The sequence below is a fragment of the Cnephaeus nilssonii genome (assembly GCF_951640355.1).
Source record: "Cnephaeus nilssonii genome assembly, chromosome: 12".
Taxonomy (NCBI): Eukaryota; Metazoa; Chordata; class Mammalia; order Chiroptera; family Vespertilionidae; genus Cnephaeus; species Cnephaeus nilssonii.
In genome coordinates, this window is record NC_137083.1 from 26885858 (window position 1) to 26912069 (window position 26212).

At 38.3% G+C, this 26212-nt stretch overlaps 1 protein-coding gene across 1 annotated transcript in view; it reads right to left on the reverse strand.

Annotated features, from left to right (window-relative positions):
- Nucleotides 1-26212, reverse strand: part of VPS50 (VPS50 subunit of EARP/GARPII complex) — a 120785-nt gene that overhangs the window by 2118 nt on the left and 92455 nt on the right. The window contains exons 21-27 of the mRNA XM_079786409.1: nucleotides 23858-23979; nucleotides 19244-19324; nucleotides 8697-8845; nucleotides 7587-7683; nucleotides 6429-6587; nucleotides 2942-3063; nucleotides 829-1018 (exon numbers count right to left, since the gene is read on the reverse strand). Of these exons, the coding sequence (XP_079642535.1) occupies nucleotides 829-1018; nucleotides 2942-3063; nucleotides 6429-6587; nucleotides 7587-7683; nucleotides 8697-8845; nucleotides 19244-19324; nucleotides 23858-23979 (920 nt within the window). The remainder of the gene's footprint in view (nucleotides 1-828; nucleotides 1019-2941; nucleotides 3064-6428; nucleotides 6588-7586; nucleotides 7684-8696; nucleotides 8846-19243; nucleotides 19325-23857; nucleotides 23980-26212) is intronic.

Consider the following 26212-nt stretch of genomic DNA (forward strand, 5'->3'; position numbering starts at 1 on the left):
TAATTTCCGTGTCCTTACCCAGTCAAATGAGATATTTACCTAGTCTTTACTGATGATGTTTATAGCACAAATAAATGTGAATGCTAGAGTCATTGAAGAAATGAGATTCGGTGCAATTTTAACACTTCCCACACTTTCATTAAATTTTTCTTCACATACTGCCTACCTAGACAAACGCTACAACAATCACACAGAAAAGCTCCCGTAATAAGCATGCTCTAGTGATACCTCGATTTGAACTGTGTCAAAAATTCAGCATCCTACATAACACTTCATAAATTGTATTTTTTTCTCTACTTATCTATGAATCCACACAAAAGAAAAATAATCTCATCTACACTTAAGGTAAAATCTAATGGAGGATGAAGTTACATTTAGCCATTTAGTATTACCGCATTCAATCATCACTACTACATGTCAGTGCGTTCAGAGGATGTCATTCATTCATTCATTGTTGAGGGCTGCGAGGAGGTTTAAGACTTGAACTAGTGACGCATTTCAATGTGGCTGTATTCAATTTGTCTTGATGTTAACCCACTTCAGCCTTTTCCTACAACAGCGGGAGGATAAATATAGCTAACGTTCAGACTCTGGCTCTCTTTCTAGATAATTACTGTTACAGTTCACCAAGGTCTCAGGATTTGATTAGGCAAAGGGCATTGCACAGACACTGTGTGAACATGGTAAAGAAATGGCCTCAGTAGTCCACACTGAAAAAGCAAATGTTTCTTTAGGTTTCGTTCTCATGACTGAATTATATAATATACCAGACTAAACAGATCCAAGGAAAAGGAACAAAAACTTAATTATCTGTTTCCCAGCTCTCACCCTGTGCTCCTTGATCCAGCGCTCCATGTCATTCTCAGTCAGGTAGTAGGCTTTAATGTAGGTTTCCACGAATTCTTTATCAGGAATGGGCCTAATATCTGTTAGTTTTTCAAGCTTCATTAAAAACTGTTGAAAGTCCAATTGCATCAAGGCACGACCCTCATTACTACACTTCTTGACATTGGCATATCTAAGACACACAATAATAAAAACATAAATGATGGGATGACTAGAAAAAGAAGCCTTTAGGTACTTAAACTATTCTCTAATCCAACTCTGGACTAACTCCCCATTTGCAGGGGGAAAAGCACAGGAACATGAAGTCGGGAGGCCGGACTGTGCTCCGGCACGTCACTCAGCAGCCCTGGTGCCTATCTGGGCCTCAGGGGCCTCATGTGCAAAGGTTCTTTGCTGCTCTACACGCTGTTCTCCATGCTCAGTTAACATGATCACCTGCAAGAAAGTTAAATTGGGATTCCAGCTAATCTTGCTGCCAACAATTATTTCTAAAACAAAGCTATGAATACTCCAAAGTGATCTTTGTTTCGTTAAAGCAGTTTCAATATTGTAGCTACTGGATACAGGGAAAACAAATGAAGTAAGTTTCCAATGGGCATTCAGCAAACCTGAAAATGTGCACACATATAAGCCCAGAAAGTATATACATATTTTTTATAATAAAACACTTAATAGACTTATTCTGAAACCTCACGTTACTGAAAACCTGTGTGTGTTAAGGTTGAATAGTAATAAGAATTAATAGATTAATCCTCACATACATTTTATTACTCATAAGTCAGTGTCTCATTCTTTCAATCATACAAAACATGGAGATTCCAAACCTAGGGAATGAGGTACCTCCCCTAAGGAAAAGTGCAAGAAAATCAAAGCTTTCGTTATTTAAAGTGACCAAGGGTTTTGTTGTGTGTTTCTTTTTAATTAAAAGTGTTGACACAGAAACATAACATTTATTATCCATTTTCTACTTTATTAAACAAATTTATTTCAAATGCTTTCAGTCGGGACAGTGGACACGGAGCCAGTGTGTGATGTACAGCACGGCTGGCTTCAGCGCAGAGTGCCAAGACTGTCGTCAGCTTGTCATCCTCACCTTCTCACTCCCTGATACGTTCTTTCTTAGAACTAATAAGGACTGAAGAGAAGTCAGATAGATGACAGTGTGAAAACTGAACTGATGTGCAATTCTAGATCACTCTGCACGCGCTCTGAAGCAGCGGTTTGCTTTCAGGGACGCTTTAAATGCTCCACCGCCTCTTATCTGTGTTCTGGGTGCCATGGGCACTGTGAGCATGGTTTCTGAGCAAGGGGAACATTACTGTTGAGAGATCTTTAAAGTCAACACATGAAAGCGTTATACAGTTTACAGTGACATAATAATGATCTTATTAGCAGTGGTATTGTGGCGACGGGGAATGACTCGCCGTCAGAAAATCAGGCGTGCATAAGCCTTCTCTGTGTTTGAAAACTGGGAACTTGACAGGGGGAACGCTTTGTAAATTATATAAAAGTCTGACCACTATCCTGTATACTTGAGACTAATATAATATTGACTGTCAACTATTACTGAAAAAAAAAAGGAAATAATCTAAATAAATAAATAAATAAAATAAAAAACTGTGAACTTGGACAAGTTATTTAACCTCTTTAAGCCTCAATTTTGAGGCTGGGTTTTCTCACTGACATAAAATAATAGTACTATCTAAGAGAGGTTAGGATTTGATGATATAACCCTGTGAAGTTCTGGTTCACAGTGCTCAGTAAGTATTATGAATCATCAGCATAATCATATTATTAGGTAATAATAATTACTACTAGTTTAACTTTCAGAGAACCACTAGCTGCTGTATTCCTCTCTCTTCTATGAGCTGGTTCTAGGTCACCAGCCAGAAAAGCATCCATAGACAGAGGTGATATAGTAAGGTTTAAGGTTTCTTCTAATTATATTCTAAAGTCAAACCTAAATTATTATGGGATTATCTGCTATTTATCACTATCTCTACCTATCTCTCCATCCATTAGTGTAATTATAATGTTATACATACATTATGATTTATCACTGAGGAATCAGATAATGCTTTCGCAAAAAACTTACCCTTCCACAATAGTTCTGTTAGCCAGTCGTATACAATGTTCCCAAAGTATGTTAGACACGGGCAAGGGTATCCGAACTCTCTTAGAAACCTCATTTAACCTCCTGTTAAACTGTTCAAATTCCTAAGAAGACAAAAATCACAGCTGTATGTGAATGTAATTATAATGCTGCATTGTTTTCCCATCTCAGTGGCAAAAAAAGATTTAGGAGGACTCAGAATCAAACCAAGTAAAACCAAAAGAGATAATGCCTAATTTATTCAATTTGTTACACTTAGAAAAAAACCTTAATAGTGTTTAAATTATGTTGTAATACAGAGTATGTACATTTTATCTCAAAGGAAATAAGTGTCATCAACTGATTAAACAATGCTAACCATGTTCAAATGTTCTTACATCTCAATTTTTTCTATGACTGTCAGTATAGATAAAAAGAGCTTGATAATCTATGTTTTTAAAATCCTTCAAGAGGCCCAGTTAAAAACAATGTTTTAAATTCAGAGTGAACTATCTGTAATTTGTGGCTATCTATATTCCTTAGTGAACAATTTGATAAATTATTCTCTTGCTTAAATGTTTTTTAAAGTAAATAATTATATAGCAAACTAGAGGCCCAGTGCACGAATTCATGCATGGGTGGGGTCCGGCAGGCCCGGCCTCAATCAGAGAGGATTGGGGCTGGGCCTGTTGGGAGGAGGAGATAGGGGGAGGTTGGCTGGCCGGTGATCAGGGCTGGGCCGGGCTGGCTGGGGGAAGGGGCCGTGGGCGATTGGCCACCAGGCCCCATCCCCGATTGGGGTTGGGGGCTGACTGGGAGCCAGCAGCCTAGGGGAGGGGCCATGGGTGGTTTGCCGGCTGGCCTTGCCCCTGATCAGGGTGAGGGGGGCCATTCTGGGGTGGGGCTAAGTGGGAGGAGGGGCTGCAGGTGGTTGGCCAGCCAGCCCTACCACCTATTGGGGTGGGGGGTTGCGATCAGGGGCGGGCCTGCTGCGGGGAGGGGCTGCGGGGCCTCTCCTGGTGGGGTGGGCTGATCGGGGGCAGGGGAAAGGGAGGGGCACTCTTGATCAGGGTGGGAGAGTCCAATCAGGGGTGGGCTAGCAGGGGGGAGGGGCTGCAAGGTTGGCTGGCCGGTCCCACACCCTAATCCTGCCAGTTCATTGGCCATAGTGGGTGTCATAGCAACCAGTCATTATGGCCGTTACGGTCGCTGGCTTTTTATATAGAGAGATGATTTGAAAGTCATGTAATAGCTGCAAATTTTTAGTAAGATGGACAAAATAAAACAAAATATTTTCAGTTATAGAAAACAACACTTTTGTTACTTATGAGTAACTTTTATGATACCACTCTACTAAAAATAAAAATATGTATAACCCAACAATTACATGAAAGCAGCAGATGGTTCACCCTTCAATAAATGTATTTCTGGTTTCTTTGGACTATTATTGCCTAAATATGTTCATTTACTAAAGTAAATGCTGTTGATCCTTCCTTGACAATATATTTCAAATAAAGTTAAGAAGGCTTAAGATGGCATTTTTCTTCAATGGAGAAGTTACACAATGCTGAACAAGTCAAGACGGACATGTGTTCAAATTTTCTAATGACACACGGAGAAAAAAATCTAATGTGATCACCAGTCAAGCTACCACATCATTATTATTATGCTATCCTTTGCTACTTCCTAAATCACAATTTTTTGAGGATTTATTTTGACAGTTAACTGCTTTTAATTATTTATGAAAAAAAAATACATCTTCAACCTACTAAGCTTACTTCTGAAAATACAAGTTAAATAAGTAATTGCTCTTCAATTTTTCATTTCATGAATCTAGTAGAGCAGTAGTATTTGCTATTGTATTTAATGCTTCTTTACAGTAAACTGTGTTTGGGTTTCAAGGGTTTCTTTCATATTTTAAAGTTAAAATTATATGCTTAATGTTAAATGTCATTCTACTCATTGCTAAATTCATGTGCAAGAGTGCTTGTTGATAAATAAATAGAACCATTCCTTCTACTGAGGATTCTTTTGAAGCAACAATGCAGAGTGCTTTTTACATAACAGTTTAGACTTGGAAAAATAATAGAACAAAATGATCAGAAAAGTTTATGAAAAGTTTTCAGCTGATAAAAACTGGGTTCAGGTTAATAATGTGAATAGCATTGGTTCTTTCTTATACTAGTATATAGTACTGATGTCCCAGCCCTGGGGCAGAGCCATACCATGCTGGGCTCTGGAGCACTAGATGGATCCCACTGCTCTCTCTCCTTTGCTCATTGGCTTTGTTGACTGGTTCTCAAGTGTCCCAGGCTACTATTTATTGCCTTGCAAGCAGATAAAAATGTTTGTGTAAGTAAATTAGATAAAAGTCAGGAGCTTAAGGACCAATTTTCTTTTCATGGACAAACAGGAAAAACAAAATTTTTCTGAAAGCTGGTTTTCATTTTCCCAGATGCTCTTTCCTCACCTCAGACATCCACATGGTTCATGTTCTCACTTCCTCCGGGTGTCTCCTCAATTCTCACCATTATTGGAGTCCTCTAACCACAAGCAAATGGTACTCCTCCCCACCCACCCCCTGCCACTCTCTATTCCTCTTCTGCTGGCCATTTATTTTTTCACAGGACTGTTCCTCACCTGACACATCATATCTTAATTTATCTCTTTACTACTATCCCTTGCTGGCATGTAAATTCCTTAATTTACAACTCCATTGCCAGCACCTAGAGCAGTGATGGGCAACCTTTTGAGCTTGGTGTGTCAAACTTCGCCAAAAAACTGAGCATAACTCAGGTAGTGTGTCACTTTGAGGAAAAAACATTATTTCGCAAATGTTTCATCCTCAGGAGCAGCAAATGTTTCATCCTCGGCATGCGGCCGCCGCAGCGGCCGCATGTCATCAGAAATGCCTATGCGTGTCAGTGCTGACGCGTGTCATAGGTTCGCCATCACTGACCTAGAGCAATGCTTGCCACATGTCAGGTGATCTATAAATATCACATGATGCATGATTTTTTTAAAAAACGACTACTATTCTTTCCAGAAAACTTATAAACATAAATTATTAAATGCAAAGGTATTTGCAAGACACATTGCAAAGGTAGTGTGATTTCTGTAAAACACAACTTAGAATAATCGGGTGTATGGTCTCTTGCTAATATACATCCAACAGTAGAAATACCTTCTTGTCTCCACAGCCATGGCTACTGAGGATACACAACATGAGAATCAGCCAGGTCATGCCAATCAAACTCTAAGTCCAGTGGAAAATTAGTGAGCAAAACAAAAGTTCTACCAAGTATTCTTGGGTCTAAAATAACACAAAATTCAGAAAGTAAGCCTAATCTAATTCAGGGATTTTAATATCACAATGTGAGAAATGTGGTAATACTGTAACTATAAGCTCACTACTTTAGAGCGATTGTATTACATGAACAGTTCTCTTAGCAGAATCGTCTTTAACAAAGACGTTTCCCAGAGTACTTGCCTTTAACAGTGCATCTACATATATGTTGTGCTGTGACATAATTTCCTTTACATCCCATTTCACGTTAGCCATCAGGAGCAGCATCTGTTCATAATCAATGGCTTTACCAGCTACGATCCAGTAAATCGGTTTGCGTAGTTCACTGGCAGTTGAGACTGTCTGAAATAAATTGCACAGAAATGAAAACAAATGTTTTCTAAAGTATCAAAAGTATAAAAGACATTTTGCTCCTATTTCTAGGACACATCATATCTGAAAATAAGTCATTATTCATTTGGAGATTTATATGATGAAAATACTTTAATTCGAGGGCAAAGGTCTCACTCAAAACATAATTTTGAGACATTAAGTAAACGAGGCCATAGACAGTAGTTTCTAAAAGAACTACAGATTTCCTTGGAGATAGCAAATCCTTCTCAAATTCTTTCACTTCTTTCCATCTCGACTCCCACCCTCCCCACCTCACCATTCCGTCTGACTGCATTTCTGTAACTGCCCTCCAGCCGGTCTCCATGCCTCCAGGCTTGTCATCTAACGTCCCTTTTTCACACTGCCTCCCAAGCACACTTTCTAAAACACACCCCTGACCATGCCACTCACCTGGGTCACATCCTCCCGTAGCTTCCCAGGACCCTTGGAATAATACTCTTCTAGCTGAGAGCCCTGTACGTTGTGCAGCTCCCGCCTATCACTGCGCCATCATTCTCGTCACAAGCCCGCTACCCTGGCCTGGCAGCTTGAGTGTCTCAGCTGCTCACGTGCATCATGCTCTCCCTCCCCTGCTGCTCTGTGTATAAGCCATCCCTTGATTTGGAATATACTCCCTACTTGCCTAGCTGGTTAAGTTTAAACATCACTTCCTCCAAACAGCCTTTCTAGACAACCTGCTTCCAACCACACCCCTTTCCTCCTGCAGTCAAGGTGAAATACCCTGCCGCTGACTCTTTCCCCTTTGTATATTTTAAGTAACTGGCTTTCTCTCTCACTGGACTGAACGTTATATGAGTTGCCCAGGAAGTATTTAATACAGCGATTCAGGGGCGAATAAACAAATATTCAAATCATTAGTCAAAAAGGAAGCGAAACAAAACCCCTAACTAATGTGTGACAGTCCTCTCTGGCTCCCAGTTGAAATGACACCCGAGACCCATCTCTGACCTGAGAATAAAACTGCTGAAGGAAGGGCTTTTTGACTGCAGGCATCACAGCATCCAGATGCGGCTGAAGAAACTCAAATTGTTCAGCCAAGAATACCCTAAGGGGAACAAATAACCCGCCTTGTAAATGAAGCACAGAGTTAGAGCCTGCCAGTATTTTTGTAGAAGTAGTCTTTAAGATCTCTAAGCAAAACTTTAACAATTAAAATTATTTTCCACTTTAGTGAACTACCTCTTGACATGCTCATTTACATTCTACATAAAAATGAAAGCTCAACTTATCATTGAATGTGAATTGAGGTGGAAGAACGGTGACTTCAAGGGAGCTAATTTGGACACAAAGGTGTCGTTATGCTGCTTTGCATGTTAAGATATGAGCACAGATAACACAAAACATTGGAGAAAGATTTGAAAGGATTTCTTTTAAAGATCCCATTTAATTATATACAACAGACCCCTGAATTCACAGATTTAACATCTGACACTTATCAGAAGTTACCCAACGTTCATAACATGTAACAAAGGAGCTCGACTGAGACACACATGTGAGCTTCAGGCCAGGAGGCCGGGGTGCCGGAGTCAGAGGCCCCTGGCTGGAAGACGGCTGGTAGCTGCACTGTTTTCCTCTATTTTTTGTTATGAACACAAAAATCCTTAAGTTAAAATTGACTACGTTTTATGGGAGAAGTTATATGCTTCAGCTGTATTAAAACCTGGGGGATTTATAAAGGTCAGGATGTACTCTTGCGGATGTCAAGGGTCGACTACATTTAACACTGAACTGACAACGTAACTAGTTTCTCCAGAACCACAATTCGATAGGAAAATAGAAAGTACACTAGAATATCTTTTAAAGTTTTACTTAAAGCACGGATCACGTTGCTAAAGATTGAAACTTAAAAGATTTCCCTCCTTCCATTTATGTAACCGAAAACCAAACATGCAGTTTTAAAAATCCACTGGTAATCTATTTTAGGGTATACTTCTCGGAAATACACATTGATATTTCGAAGTGGAAGATATATACAGCTAGAAGTCTAATTATACAAGGCTTACTTTAATAGCCTTTCTTAAATATTCAATGGTAAAGTAACTGTTTTTAACAACTTACAGGGATTCTGTGGCTACCACTCTCTCAGCCAACCCATATAATGTGTCCCCGGAGGTCAAAACCACGAGGTGACTTAGGTGTGGGCTTGGGACCTTCTCCTTTCTCTCTTCTGCTGCTGTGAGTGTGGCAGTAGGATCAGCTGTAACTTCCTGAAAATACAGCACATACGTACGCAGTCTGAAATAACAAATCTAATAGCAATAAACCACGTGATGTTACCAAACTGGAACTATAATTCAAACACTCTTAGGCTTGCATTAATTACATTTAGTTCTTGATCTAACCTCCCACCCCCGCCCTCTTTTTGTATTTTCTAACTGCTGGAACATTGCTTTTTATGCTAAGTGAAAATGATCCAACTCTATATAATATAACCTGTGCATGAACTACAGTTGGCCAACACAAGGAATCTTCGTTCATCTAGAGATGTTTCATAGAGACAACAGTGAGATGCCCTTCAAGAACTCACAAATGAGGGAAAAGAAATTGTCCCTTGAGGACTAAGCTGATAAGTATCAAAATTATGGTGTGATTAACCATTTCACACCCAAGTCTAACCAAGGTAACTTTGAAACAATCTCAAGAAAGCAGGCCTAGAATGTTATAAACTGAAACAGAACCAATAGTCTGGGACAGATTATTGATGAGAAGGAAGATGGTTACTGGAAATAAAAGGGATGCCCCCAAAGCAGGGAGTGTTGAGCTTTAAAGATCCTCAAAGAAAAAATCAGACACAAAAAATTAGACACACAAAAAAATCTGAAGTGTAAATGTAAATCTAGATTACTTTTTAAAGCAATTACATAGTCACAAATTGCCGACATTTTCCGTATGAATAAAAGGGACATCAAATGCATAGGACTCTGGGAGTATAACTTAAGTTTATAAATTCAGCAAAATGAAAATGAAACATTATAAAACCCTTCAAATTAGAAAATGGTTTTATTCTTCATTAGTTCTTTTTTATATCCTATCTTCTTCTAAAGATAATGTCTCTCTTCAATCTCTAATTACTGAATTAGCATTTAAAAGTTATTTGGGAACAACTGTGCTTTCTCTAGAGAGAGAATCAGGATAAGGAAACTATGCAAGTTAATCAATGTTGCAGTTCCATTATTTATTTCCTTCTACTTAAAAGGAAAACAAGCACCCCGCTCCTAAAAAAAAACCACAGCCCACAAAATTACATACTGTTTGGTACCAACTGGTTGCTTGTGTTATGTAGTTTAATTCTGATGGATGCTTCCTCATCATCTTCCAGACTGCCCAAGTGCGGAACCCTGGAGTCATTCATGACCCCCTTCCTCCTCGCCTCCATTGCGACTAAACAAACACCTATCTCATTTGTTTCTTCCTCATGTCACTACTTCATCAGGACCAAGACCACAGCATTCCTAACTGAACTATTCTAAATGCCCCTCATAGACATCTCTTCCACTAGCGTATCCTGTTTCTACTCCACTGTCCACAGGTTTAACTGGCTTACTTTTCTATGATACAGAAGTGATATTTCTAAAGTGCAGACGTGATCATACCACTCACTCCCTTGCTTAAAAGTCCTCATTCCGTACAGGTGAAAGCCTAATCCTGTGCCATGATATTATGCCTTTACAAATGACACCAGCTACCTGGCCAGCCTCATTTCCAGGTAATCTTCCCTGTCCTTCAGGTCTAGCCACACTGGCCTACTTGCTATACCTGTCCTATTGACACTCCTGTTGAACCAGCTCTCTTCCCCTCATCTGCCTGGCTCTCTCCTCCACAGTTTTTAACTCTGAGCTCATATTCACCTCCTTTCTATAACATTTTCAGTCTCCCAAGAATTAGTGCCCTAGCTGGTTTGCTCAGAGCGTCAACCTGGGACCAAAGGGTCCCAGGTTCGATTTCAGTCAAGGACACTTAACTCAGTTGCAGGCTCCTCCCCAGCTCTGGCCCTGGTCAGGACGAGTACAGGAGACAACCAATCGATGTGTTCCTCTCACATGGATGTTTCTCTCTGTCTGTTCCTCTCTCTTCCACTTTCTCTAAAAATCAATGGCGCCCTAACTGGTTTGGCTCAGTGGATAGAGCGTCGGCCTGCGGACTCAAGGGCCCCAGGTTCGATTCCGGTCAAGGGCATGTACGTCGGTTGCAGGCACATCCCCAGTAGGGGGTGTGCAGGAGGCAGCTGATCGATGTTTCTAACTCTCTCTCCCTCTCCCTTCCTCTCTGTAAAAAAATCAATAAAATATATTTTAAAAAAAGAAAAGAAAAACTCAATGGAAAAATATCCTCGGGTGAGGATTAAAAAAAGAAGAAGAAGAATTAGTATTTTACCTGTGTCAATGTTATCGACACATATACATTTGTCTGTATGTGGCATAAATTACACTGCATCAGTTAGCCCTGCCTCACTGTGGGTTCTCAGAGGATAGAGACAGATTTCATCTTTGTCACTCAAGACCTTGGCACGACTCCTGGCATTAGCAGCCCTCATTCGTTTAATTAACAGAGATGATGATAGCAGTGAGGATGATAAGAGTCTTCATTTCCTCTCCTTTTGTTCTCTTTCAAGCCCATTCCAATCAGGCTTTTGTCTGCCACACTTCAAAGAAATAGTTATCAAGGTTCCCAATGGCCTCCTTGTGGCCAAATCCAACAGTCTGTGCTGAACATCCATGTTCTTTAACCCACTGCAGCATTTTACATGGCTGATCTTGTAAAACTTTCTTCCCTTCGTCTCCAGGTCACCACACCCTCCTGGTCTTCTCCTACACCACGGGCCACTTTGAAGACTCCTTTGCTAGTCCGTCCTCCTCTCCCTGACCTTCAAATACCGAAGAGCCTCACAGTTCAGTTCTTAGACTTCTCTCACTTACATTCTACTCCCCAGTTAATTTCATCCAGTCCCACAGTTCTAATGCCATCCACATACCAATAGCCCAAAATCTGCATGCCAGTGCTGACCTCGCTCTCACCTTTAGTACATTTAACATATGAAGGTGAACTCTTGGTGTCCTCCTCAATTACGTCCCTTCTAAAAGTCTTATCCATTTCCAATAATGGCACCTCCATTCTCCAGAAGTCAGATGTCATCCTTGGCTCCTCTCAGTATCATACACCACTTACACATCAACAAATCTTGATGGGTCCAGATTTTAAGGTCTCACTACTTCCTCCACTAACTCTTTGGTACAAGTTACCTCATCTCTCTCTTTTACTGTTACACACTGAAGCCAAGGTACTTCTCTTTTAACTAATTGATATCATGTCAATTCTGCTTAAAGCTCTTCAATGGCTTCCTGCCTTCCTTAAAGTAAATCCAAGGGCTCTACATAACCTAGACTCGGGCTACCTCTCTGGTTTCATCTACCATGGACCCTCTTGCTTTCTTCATTCTAATTATACTGGCCTCTTTGCTATTCCTGAAATATGCCAATTATGGTCCTACCTCAGGTCTTTGTATATTCCCTCAACTAAAACATTCTTCCCCAAAACATCCTCTCCCTACTAGAAAATAAGCTACATATGGGTAGGGAGTTTTGTCTGGTGCCCCCCTCCCCACCAAAATTATACCTTTAACTCCCAGAACAGTGTCTGGCATCATGTTCAATAAACAGGCACTAAATTAACATTTGTGGAATAAATGAATTCTCATCCAGGTAGCTCACTTCCCTATTTCTTCAGGGATCTATTTCAATGTTATCTTCTCAAAGGGGCCTTCTCTGATTATCTAAATAAAATTACATCCTTTTTCTCCTCTTTCTACCCTTTCCTAGTTCTTTGTACCTCTCAACACAATCTGACATTAAATGAGATATTCATCTATTCTTATCTGCCTCCTTCACTAGAAGGGACCATCAGTCTTCCACAAAGTACCTAGGAAATCAATATGAACAACAAATGAACGAACAAGCTCACAGACACCAGTATGGTGGTTACCAGAGGCAAAGGAGGTGGAGGGGTAAAAAGGGTAAAGGGGGCCAAATGTATGGTATTGGAAGGAGATTTGACTTTGGGTGGTGAACACACAATGCAATATACAGATGATGTATCATAAAATTGTCCAAAAAAATAAAATAAAGAATAAAATTTGAAAGAAAAACAATAAATATAGCTATCCAACTATTGTGCATCCCCTGAGTCTTGTCCACTCATCAAAGAGCTCTTTGTCTTCTATTTTCAACACCTCCTATAGCACTCTATTTTTTTTTTCTTAGTTCAGAGTTGTGAATATTCACCTCAGAGCAAGTCAAAGAATGGTAAGGAGTCCTAAAACCTTGAAACAAGAAAAACAAATAAAGGAATTGGGGCAAGAGAAAACTCACTTGGACCATATGACTAGGCTAGCCAAAGTGGCCCCAATGGGGTAAAACTAGTAATAACAGAAGATAACTCCAGCAAGATAGATTTGGCTGCATCATTCCAAAGTACATGGTATCAAGCAGAAGCGTAGGGCAGGAAGGGCTGCTGGGGATTGTTATGAGTTCCCAATAGAAGGACAAATTCAGTCAGAAGCTGACAGCTAGTCTGTATGTATGCATATTCTATAAGTTAAATGGGCACAGATAAGCTTCCTTTTGTGATTGTATGAGCAGAAATCTGGAGTATTATGCTCTACAAGCACAACAAAGTCTCCTTCTAAGCATCAAATATGCACTCTTTTAAATTATTTTGTAATTAAACTAACAAAAACTGATGTGAACTTTCTGCCAATATGCACAATCTCAAACTCAAAATAGATCCAGGGTAACCATGAATACCACACATTTATAACAGCAGAGTAACCTCTGAATTTCATTCTTTCAGGATCAGATATCACCATCTATACAACATATTTATCAAAAGCTTCTTGAGTTTAGATACTACCTGGTTAACCTAGGATAGAAGAGGGAGATGGAACTAGAAGGTGATGGGAGGCAAAGAAAGGATATAATATGAAGCCTGAGGGAAATGAAATTTGTATTTGGGTGTCACAGGAGAGATCAAAAGCACTTACCAAACTACCTCCTGACCTACCTCCAGTTCAAATGTGTTGAGTTCTCCCTTTACTCACACAGCTCTTTCACATAAAACATTCTTGTAGAGATAATTGGAATTGTTCCCTCCAGTTTAAAAGGTTTCCATTAGGATGCCTTCCATTGCTTCCAGTTAACACTGGTATTTTAGGCATAAAAATTATGGTAATTATCTGCTTAAAGGCTAAAGTTCTATGTTTACATTTAGGGAAATAATGCTTGAAGAGAGCAAGAGAATCACAAAAATGTCAAGCTGACATAAATAATGGTATAGTAAACAGATCAGTGTTTCAGTTATACCAGTAAAATAAGGGGAGGATATAAAACCTATTGAAGACATTGAGAAATAAAACTTTAATCAATCTTTATTCTCACAGTGAAAGTCATATTTTTTAGCCTTTCCTGCCACCAATTATTACTACTAAGACAATTCATATTTATGAACTTTTCTGCACAAATTTAAAATACATTTTTATTATCAAAGACTTAAAAGTTGGCTAATGGTTAGTATCACCAAGTGGACAGGGGGAAATTCACATTTCTGGTGCCATTATCACCTATACCAGCTCCCTTTCCTACTCTTCCCCTATCAGAACCATTTTCTTAGGCTTTTACTTGATGTGTCAAGCAAATTTTCTTAGTTTACATTGGATTTATATGATAAATTATTTCAGGTGGCATCTTTAAGACCATAAGGGTTCCACTTGCTTTTTATAGCTAAGCAAAACTTAAAAAAAATAAATATGGAGAAAATAAAATTACTAAAAAAGCACTTATTAAAATTTTGACTAACAGAGAAATAGAAGGAAAAATACTACTTCAATCTAGTGGTTCCAGATTGACTAGGCTATATTTTAATAACAAACCAATGTATTGACTAACAAGAAATCAATTAATGTTCTCTGCCAATCTAGATGCAACTTAATGAAGTGAAGAAAAAGAATATGCCAGCTTGTGAAAACCTGAGATCAAGGTCTAGTAAATGACAGATATATTTTCTAAAATAATAAACCAATGCTTATCAGTATGATTAATAATCTAACATGTAAAACACTGGAACCTAATGGAATATTTCAGGAAAATGTCTAATAAAATTGCTGTAGAGCAACGATTTTCCATCGGTGTGCCACAAGAATTTTTAAGACACACAATACCTGACTATTTAGTCAGGGGCACTGATCTCTTTTCCTTTAGATTGTCAAATAAATAGATGACAACAGCCAACACAATAGCTGTCCAATGTGAATGAATCAAAACTATACCTAAATTTTTGTCAGGTTGGCAAAAAATATATTTTTTTGGAGTGCTGCAGAATTTTAGCAATTCGTTTATGTGTGCCATGAGATGAAAAAGGCTGCAAAATTTGCTGTTGTAGCGGCTTATCCTCCAAAGGAGTAAGGACCATTTATTCATTGGGAAGGGAGGTGTAGTTGGTTTTTAAAAACACATTTCTAAATCTGACTACCAGTTCAGGAGAAAATTTATCCAATGAACATAGAACTAGTCAAACAGCGGAAAACCAGGATGGCGGCATAGGTAAACACACAGACTGCTTCCTCGCACAACAATATCAAAACTACAACTAAAAGACAAAACGGACACCATCCAGAACCAAAGGAAAGCTGGCTGAGTGGAAATTCTACAACTAGAAGAAAAGGGGAAAGCACATTGAGACTCAGAGGAGCTGCAAAAGGCTGAGGTACGGAGACTCGCACACGGAGAGGACGGGCGGTTGAGTGCGTGGCTGGCTTTCTAAAGCAGGAGGGAGAAGGAAGCTCCTGACTGCACTGAACTCCAGTCCTGATCGAGACGCTTGGAAACCAGACTCATTCGGGGGGAATCTGGACTGTCAGAAAAAGAGAAAGCACACTGAGACTCGGGAGCTGCGGAGGCAAAGGTCCGGAGGCGAGCGTGCACAGAGAGGACTGATTGCTGAATGCATGGGAGGCTGAGTGCGTGGCTGGCTTTCTAAAGCGGGAGGGAGATGGAAGCTCCAGACTGTGCTGAACTCCAGTTCCGAGCAAGTTTCCAGGAACCCCGACTCATTCAGGAAGAAATGGGACTGTCTGGCAGCAGGTGAAACTCGAGGGCGGCTTTCTCTCAGAGGTGCTTGCAGCGATTACCGAGGGACACTGAGACCCAGGGGCCTCATAGGGCAGGGCTGACAGGAAATCAAGGCTGTCTGCTCCGCCCTGAAACTGACCCATCCAAGCTGAGCACAGAGGCTTTTGCAATTTTGCAAGTCTTATCTCATAAGAGTGTCTCCAGCACAGAAGTTCTCCCAGCGTAGACACAGCTGATCCTCACAGCCAATTGGCCTGGAGGTCAATTCCTCCCAGTGATACCAACAACAATCAAGACTGAACTACAACAAGGCTGAGCACACAGTCCACAAAGGGGTGCACCAAGAGTGTCCACCTCAGGTAACTGGGGAGGCCGAGCCACTGGGCCCTAGAGGACACCTACCACACAAAGCTACTCTACCAACTCAGGGAAGCAGCGAAAATGCGGAGACAAAGGAACAGATCACAAATGAAAGAAATGGAGGAAAACAAATGACTGGATATAGAGTTCAAAACCACGGTTATAAGGTTTTTCAAGAATTTCCTAGAAAAGGCCAATAAATTTAGCGAGACCCTCGAGGATATGAAAAAGGACCAACTAGAAATTAAACATACACTGACTGAAATAAAAAATATTATACAGAGACCCAACAGCAGACTAGAGGAATGCAAGAATCAAGTCAAAGATTTGAAATACAAAGAAGCAAAAAACACTCAGCCGGGAAAGCAAAAAGTAAAAAGAATCCAAAAATTTGAAGATAGTGTAAGAAGCCTCTGGGACAACTTCAAGCATACCAACACCAGAATTATGGGGGTGCCAGAAGAAGAGAGAGAGCAAGATACTGAAAACCTATTGGAAGAAATAATGACCGAAAACTTCCCCCACCTGGTGAAAGAAATAGACTTACAAGTCCAGGAAGCGCACAGAACCCCAAACAAAAGAAATCCAAAGAGGACCACACCAAGACACATCATAATTAAAATGCCAAGAGCAAAAGACAAAGAGAAAATATTAAAAGCAGCAAGAGAAAAACAGTTAATTACCTACAAGGGAGCACCCATACGATTGTCAGCTGATTTCTCAATAGAAACTATGCAGGTCAGAAGGGAGTGGCAAGAAATATTCAAAGTGATGAATAGCAAGAACCTACAACCAAGATTACTCTACCCAGCAAAGCTATCATTCAGAATTGAAGGGCAGATAAAGAGCTTCACAGATAAGAAAAAGCTAAAGGAATTCATCACCACCAAACCAGTGTTATATGAAATGCTGAAAGGTATTCTTTAAGAAGAGGAAGAAGAAGAAAAAGGTAAAGATAAAAATTATGAACAACAAATACATGTCTATCAACAAGTGAATCTAAAAATCAAGTAAATAAAAAATCTGAAGAACAGAATAAACTGGTGAATATAATAGAATCAGGGGCACAGAAAGGGAGTGAACTGACAATTCTCAAGGGAAAGAGGTGTGGGGGGTGCGGGAAGAGACTGGACAAAAAGTGTACACCTATGGATGAGGACAGTGGGGGGGAGGTAAGGACAGAGGGTGGGGTGGGAACCGGGTGAAGGGGAGCTATAGGGATAAAAGAGGAACAATTGTAATAATCTAAACAATAAAGATTTATTAAATTTTAAAAAAAGAACTAGTCAGACAGATTCCACAGATACACTGTTATCAGCAGATGGGTGGCAGCTGGTCTCAAAGAAACCCTAATGTGGTCCCATTGTTTACATGGCCATGCTATTTTGTTATACACTGGATGGTGAAATTGGAAGCATTAAATCCATGCCTTAAGGTTCAAATCTGGAACTGTGCTTTGACCATCAGAAGTTAGTCACTAGTAGAGATGACAGAAAAACAGAGTGAATGACTCTAATGGTAAGTTACAGTCCATCAATCTTGAGGCACTTAGGAAGAAACAAGAAAAACTTCAGCAACAGACTAAGATTCAATGGTAAAGGTTATACTAAGTATCAAACAAGGAGAAGCAAAATCAAAACATAGATAAAGGCTAATGGGGTTGAAAGCCAATGGACGTTCAAAGATGAGAGAGAGAGAGAGAGAGAGAGAGAGAGAAAGAGAGAGAGAGAGAGAGAGAGAGAGAGAGAGAGAGAGAGAGAGAGAGAGAGAGAAAAGATGGCTGGGGAGCTTTGACTCTGAAAATGAAGGTTAGGATTAAATGGATAAGGCCAAGAAAACAAGCCAGGAGACACGAAACTCACAAATTTGGAGTTTATTCATTTACTTTACAAACATTTACTGAAGAAATGCTATGTGCCAAAGTGCTATGAAAAATATACATATATTTTCCATATCTACATATTTACAAATATGTGCAAGGCAAAACGATGTCCAAATGGTAAGGAAGATGGTGAAATGGATACAGGTTATTTCCTGCGCTCACCTGAGATAACGGTACATGACTCACAATTTATTCATCTCTCTGCTCAGAGATCACCACCCTGTTACCCTGCTTCATTTTCTTCTTAGCACTTGTATCTGACACTATATTATGTATTTGTTTATCTGTCTCTCTGCCCCAATAAAATATAAGTTCCAAGAAGACAGGAATTACATCTTTTGCACAAACTGATGAATTCCCAGCACTACAAAAATGCCTGGCATAGAATAATTATTTCAAAAGTATTCCTTAAAAGACCAAATGATTACATTGTTTTATAAAAACATAAGTATGCACATAATACAGAGCATATAAGAAAAGTGGAAAATGATTGCTTGTTTAGGTTGATAAAGGGATAAAGGATAATTCAGGGAACCCTGGGGTTAATATAAGTGCAGAGAAACATAGCGAACAGCAAAAATCTCTGGCTACAGTAACCAACCATAAGCAAAAGATGCTCTTCTTTTAGATGCTTATGCTAGCTTAAACACTACAGAGCATCAGCCCTGTTTGGTGACCTAACCTATCTTCTTAAACATGCATTCCATCGTGTGACACAGTCAAGAATCCAGACGTCCCACTGACAGCCAACTAAAAGCGTACTTGCATCTCAAGGCCATCTATAAAGTGGTCTTGAACACTCTGCAACACCACTCTTCAGCAGATACCAGTGCCCATCACAAAGACCTGCCAAACTCTGGGCTTGCTCCCACCTCAAGGCCCTTGCTCAGACTCTGAACCTTAATCTAAATGCCCTTCTTTTTCCCACACAGCCCAGGCTTGTTCATCAAAGTCTAGCACAGGTCCCACTTCCTCCTTTAGACATCCTGACGTGAAATATGCACGTACACCTTTCCTCTCTTTGACCTTGTAGTGGAAATATAGCCAATGTCATTTTTGTCTATGTGTACGAGTTTTCACTCTCCAATCAGACTATAGAAACCCTCCACTTAACTTCCTCTGAGTGCTCAATGTAAGTCTTAGGCACTCATTATACACACAGACATACATTTATATGCAGTGGATTAGATGGTTAATTTCTACTTTCTATAATCCCAAAGAATTGATTCCAAATGATCACTTACCATATCAATGAGGCTCTCTTGTATTCTGTTTAAAGTTGTTCTTAGTCTACTACTACTAAGGCCTAGTCCCGTTGATTCCAACTGGAAAAGAAAAGGAAAGGTTATGTTAAATAGGTGTGGAGATAATCTTGCAAATGTCATAACTTCAAATTAAGCAAAGTGAAGCATCTGATGAGTTTTCACTCAGATACTCAGCCTTCAGAGGATTTCCAAATGCCATTTAAAAGTTCTAAAACATCAAGCAAAGAACTCAGACGTTAGCCCTTAGGGAATAAGAAACTGTTTATACATGTGCATTTATTTACAGGTCACAATAACATCTATCAATCTAATGAATTTATCAGGATAGAGTTCACCAGAATTTCTTTCCAAAAGTTACTAGTTTTAGTTAAAAATCTTTATATTTTAAACATTTAAAGACAAATAGTACACTGGTTATGGTCTGATGAAGCATACTAGTGTAGTGTTGCTAATTGATTTTTTAACACAAATTAGAAACAGCCTAAATCTTCATTCAAAAATTAATGAAATTTTTGTTATGCTCAGTAAACATTTCACAGTATAGAATTCTCTTCACTACAACAAAGCCAGAGCATTTATAAAAATCTTCACACAAGAACATAAATGAGAATTGAGACTTGACTGTTAATAAGTGAAAAGTTGGCTCTTTGAGTGCTGATTTGATTGAATATAAATTTAATTTAAAGGTGATCATAGATACATATAGACATCTGGAAAAATGTTAAGATATTCTATATGAGCCAATAAACTTAAAATGTTATTAATAGTGATCTATAAAATATATAGTCTCAGTAACTGGTTCATAAAAATTATATGTGTGTGTGTTGCCCTAGCTGGTTTGGCTCAGTGGATAGAGCATCGGCCTGCAGACCAAAGGGTTCGATTCTGGTCAAGGGCACGTACCTTGGTTGCAGGGCTCATGCATGAGGCAACCAATTGTGTTTCTCTCACATTGATGTTTCTCTCTGTCTTTCCCTCTCTCTTCCACTCTCCCTAAAATCAATGGAAAAATATCCTCGAGTGAGGATTAACAACAACAACAAAAAAATTATATGTGTGTATAAGTATATAAGCATACACACACATTATTGTTCCTCATCTCTTCCTGAGATACAAGAATGAGAAATTAGTTGTATAATGGCATGGTGTAGTAAAACATGAACTAATTTTATATGGTAATTTTACAATACCTTATTTTTGCTAGATATTATAACTTCATCAATTCATTTTCTTCATTTTTCGTTAGGTATTATATATAGTTAAATTTTTAGTGAATTTTGGTAATTGTATACAGCTTTGTAACCAGCACAATCAAGATATACCAGAAGAGTTCCCTCACCTTTAAAAATGTCCTCAAACCTTTTGCACTTCATCACCTCCCTCATCCTCTCACCCTTACTTAACCCCTGATCTGCTTTCTGTCTTTGTAGTTTTGCCTTTTCTGAAATTCCATATAAATGGAATCATACAGCATGTAGTCTTATGTTTAGCATGCTTTTGAGATTCATCCATGTTGTAAGACTATTAGTATTTATTGCTCCTTTACTGCTTATTAGTATTCTATAATATGGACACAGCACAGTCTGTTTACTTATTCACCAGTCAATGAATATTTGGGTTCCAGTTTGGACTACTTGAATAATACCACTATGAATATTCATGTCTAGCCTTTGTGTAGACATACACTTTCAGTTCCTTTCATTTCTGGTTAATATAATATATTTTTAACTATACAAGGTACTGCCATACTGTTTTCCAAAGTGGCTGTACCATTTTGTATTTTCACAAGCAATGTATACAAATGCCAGATACTCCATGTGATGGACTGAATGTCTGTTGTTCCCCTCCACTCCCAATTCATATATTCAAGCTCTAACCCCCAATGCAATGCTACTTGGAGATGGGGCCTTTGGAAGATAATTAGGTTCAGGTGAGGTGATGAGAGTAGGGCTCCCATGCTGGGGTTAGTACCATCATGAGAAGAGACACCAAGGAGCTTGGTCTCTTTCCATGGGAACACAGAGAAAAGGCCATATGAGGATACAGCTAGGAGGCAGCTGACTTTCTGTCTGCTTATTCTATTAAGTGCTGTGTGGTATGAAAATCTCAGCTATCAGTAAATCTTTTTCATTTTCTCTTTGAAATATTTTTATTAATTGATTTGAGAGAGAGAGAGAGAGAGAGAGAGAGAGAGAGAGAGAGATCAATTTTTGTTGTTCCACTTATTTATTCATTCATTGGTTGATTCTTGAATGTGCCCTAACCCTCCAACAGATGACTAAGCTACCCAGACAGGGCCTTTCATTTTCTCTTGAATTCTGTCAATTATTGCTTCATCTGTTTGAACCTCTGTTCTTAGGCACATACACATTTATTATCATTATGTCTTCCAGTTGAATAGTTGAATTGACCCTTAGATCATTATGAATCCCTCTATCTGTGGTAATAAATTTTGTTTTCAAATTTATTTTATCTGATCATTACTGTTTACATGGCATATCCTTACAATTCGCATGCTTTCAACCTAGGTGTGTTTTTTGTTAGAAAGTATGGGCTTTGTTTTTAATCCATTCTGACCATCTCTGCCTTTTAATTTGAGTGTTTAGTCCATTAACACTTAATGTGAATATTGGTTGGGTTTACATCTACTATTATATGGTACCTCTTTTTAGTTTCTTGGTTCCTCCTTTCCTGCCTTTTCTGATTGTATAAATTTTTTTTTAAGTTATACTTAATTTTCTTGTTGGCAAAACAGTTAAAGTTCTTTGTATTATTTTTCATTGTTGTCCTATGGATTATAATATACATTCTTAACATTCCACAGTCCATTTACTGTTTACAATGCCCTGCATTATATATGTAAACCTTGCCATCTTATAAGTCCATATCCCTTAATACTCTATTATAGTTGTTATGTGTAATACATTTATTATGAACTCCAGAAAACAATGTTAGAATTTCAGTTTAAACAACTATATGGATTATAAATAAGTTAAATGGAAAAATAAAAAATATTTTTTAGATTTCCCCAAGTAGTTTCTATTACCAATGCTCTTCATTCTTTTCTGAGGACCCATATTTTCATATTGTATCATTTTCCTTCCACCTGAAAAACTTCCTTTATCATTTCTAGTATTACGTGTCTAGAAAGCCACGTCTAAAAAGCATTTCATTCCCCAAAGTTTCCAAAGGACCCCATTTTAACGCATCTGATAGATAAAGGATCTAGAACTTTTCTATCTGATATGACAGTGACTAGCCACATGTGGCTATCTATAATAATAAAGGCATAATATGCTAATTAGACCAGACGACCTTCCAGACGAAGGGGCTGTGAGGGCCGAGGTTGCGAGGGCCAAGTCCCTTGCATGAATTTCGTGCATCGGGCCTCTAGTTTATATATAAAGATAAAGTAGGGAAAATTAAAAACAACTTAAATTTCAGTTCCTCAGTCACACCAGTCACATTTCAGGTACTAAATAGCCACATGTGGTTAGTGGCTACTATATTAGGCAGTGTCAATACAGAACATTCCATTAGGGCAACATTTCTCTTGGCTAGCACTAGTCTAGAGGCATAACTTCGGTGACAGAGGGAGGCTCATCAAAAAAGACGTAATGATTCTGACAATTAGCTAACATTCTAGAATATATTTTTTTCTTTAATATTTATATACTGAGCTTCCAAAATCACAGTGAGGAATTAGTACATATTTTATAGTAACATAAATTCTTCATCAACACTTTGTCTCTGATTATATTAGAATTCCTTCTAAGGAACATTTGGAGAATTAAGAACACAGGAAATTCAGATGCCATATTAAAAGATCATATCTTTTATATATTTAAAATCACAGCAGAGATATGAACATTTACATGATGAATGTAGTTATCCATTAAAATTCACATTTTAAAAAGGTACAAAATAAAGTCTATTAAAAATATCATGATATGTTTATAGAACCAGTATGCTTTTGCACAGAAAACTATCAAACATCTAGGTGAACCACATAATAATTCCCAAATATCAGGTCGGTTACATGCCAAATACTGTGTTGTTCTCCATAAGAGTAGAAAAAGACAAACTCAATAAGAGCTTTGAAAACACAAAATGAAGGAGCAGAAACATTAGTTCTGTGGCAGGCAGATGGTTTAGTTCAAAAATTTTCAATTATTTTAATAAATATTTTCCATTATCTTCTGAATGTAGTAGTGCCTACTAAGGCTGTTAGCCAATATTTAAAACATCTCATTTACTATGTGGTAATTATGCACTGGGCCAGATTTGAACCAGGCAACCTGCACATTTTTCATTGCCAAAATACGTCGAGGTTAGAAACAGATGCTGTATTTTTTCTGCCAAAAATCTGAACAACATACAATATGTTTATCATATCAAAGCTTAAAATTAACATATAAATAAGGCAATTAGGCAGGCAAAAAGCCGATATCGATAATTTTGTTGGGTTTTTGATGAATAATTTTCAAAATAATGCTATTTGTGTATTTTATACAGAGGGCATGAACTGATCTTTACATTGAAAAATAAATAGATTTTAAAACAATCAGAGTTTCCCCTCAAAGGTTGACTTACTGAATCATTCCGACCAAAGAAGGTATATACTGCATATAAGTAATAATCAAATAGCTGAGACATGAAATGAATGACATCAAAGGCAATTGGCTTGAGAATGTTCATCATCTGCATATATTTACCTAAAAAGAAAAAGTAGATCAAAATTAAAATCGGTTATTTATAATTATAAAGTGACAAGTATTTTAGTAAAAATTATTTACTAAAATACTTTTTAAAATAAAATATATTCTACACTAGCCACATTTCAAGTACTCAATAGTCATCTGTGGCTAGTGGCTACTGTATTGGGCAGCAAGATACAGAACAGTTATATCATCTTGGAAGGTGCTATTGCACAGCACTGATATAAATAATACCTACAAAGATGTTATACATCATCATTTTTACTGTCTGTCAAATATTCATGGGAATCCTATACTGTTTACAAATTACACTGTGCAAACATACAACACAGTTCCTCATTTCTTAGAGGTGCCACTTCAAATAATTGCTTCAAAAATGTTTAGGTATAATAAAACAGAAGATAATGTATTAGAGAAAAAGTGGGTGTGTTTTTTTTAATAAGTGTATACACAACAGGAAAAGTAAAAAGGCAAGGAGAAAAAGGGAACATGGAAGGCACTTCCCATTCCCCTAAATCGTAGGCTTGTGAAATCTTATGTCAGAGGCCAGGAATATGTCTTTATCACTACATTACTCAAGAGCTGGGTACTCTCAAAATGCCAAGAACATATATTCCTCATTCCTTCCTTTGGAAGATGCCAGGATTCCATTCTCCTTCCTCTCAACATATGATATAGTTACAGAGAAAAAGTAAAACCCCAAATGTATGCATTTATAAACTTGTTAATGTATTTGAAGGGTGCCTGGGAGATGGGCTGAATCAAATAACAAATCAAAAGTCCCTAACTGTGTTTCTTTTTTATGGAAAATAATAGGGAAAGAAGCATATCTATTAAAAATGTTCTTCTACAGAAGATGTTAAAACAGGCCATTTGCTTCCTTTCCAAATAAGTAAATAATTCAAGTGCTGGCTCCACTTTATGTCACTGCTGTAAATTTTAATTGGTACTATTGAAGATGCCATGACTCAAGAGAAAACACATTAATGGCAATAGAAAAGAATGACAAATTCACTCTAATAGAAATGTCTACTATCAAAACCATGTCTTTATTACTTAGAACTCAGTACATCTGTCTTAATTTACATGAGATGATAAATAATAGTCAGATGGTCAGAAAGAGAAACACACACCACACACACATTGAAAAGTAAAAACCATTCAACTTAGATTTTATTCTTCCTCCTACTTATAAGTCTTTTGTTTCAGAGTCATCTTTGCAATTATGTCACAGACATTCTTTTATTAGTCACAATTGAAAAATATTTGAAGTATATAGTCCTAGAACATTATGGATCACTATTCAGATATTTCATTGCCTACAATCATGCAGTTTATTAAACTGTAACTATTTACACATTAAATAATAAGGCACTGTGAAGAAAAATAAAAGGAAAAGTGTTACATTACATTACTTTAACCTGTAAAAGCAAAAGAGAGACGAATAGGTAGAAAGAGGAAGAATGCCAATATCTGGGTTGGGACATATCCAGAATAAAAGCTTCTTTCCATTCCTAATAATAAGATTAAGCATCCTATCTAATAAAGAGGGGATATGCAAATTGAACATCATGCCATAACAAGATGGCTGCATCCACAGCAGAGGCAGGGATTCTATAACACAAGATGGCTGCGCCCACAGCAGAGGCTGAGTTCCCATAATGAGCTTTAATGAGCAATCAGCAGGGACCTGAGGCTGTGCCCCCCTGTCTGGTGGGGCTTGACAGGGGACCTCAGGCCACGCCCCCTGCCCCGGCACCAGGCCAAGGGACCTCAGCCCACAACCCCCATCCAACGGGGCTTGATAGGGGTGGGGACAGCCAGGTCTGGATCTAGTCCAATGGGGGTGGGGCTGGCCGGGTCTGGGTCTCGCGTGATTTTGAGGCACACGTTGGTGGGCAGGGACTTGACTCTGGTTCCCTCGGTGCACCCCAGACTCTGACAGGAGAAAGACTTTCATATACATTTTACTAATTTTCTTTCATCTCTGACACTTCTATTATAGAGAAAGGGCAAATAACAATATTAAAATATTTCCTCTAATTAATTCCCTTCTAATGTACACGAATTTCATGCACCGGGTCACTAGCTGTTAACATAATTAATCTTAAGGAAGAATATAAAAATAATTATTAATAGGTAAAACATTTAAATGTGCATGAAATGAAATTTAAATGTTTTAGAATGAAAACTAGATGTTCCCCACTACTCTGAAAAAACAAATTTAAAC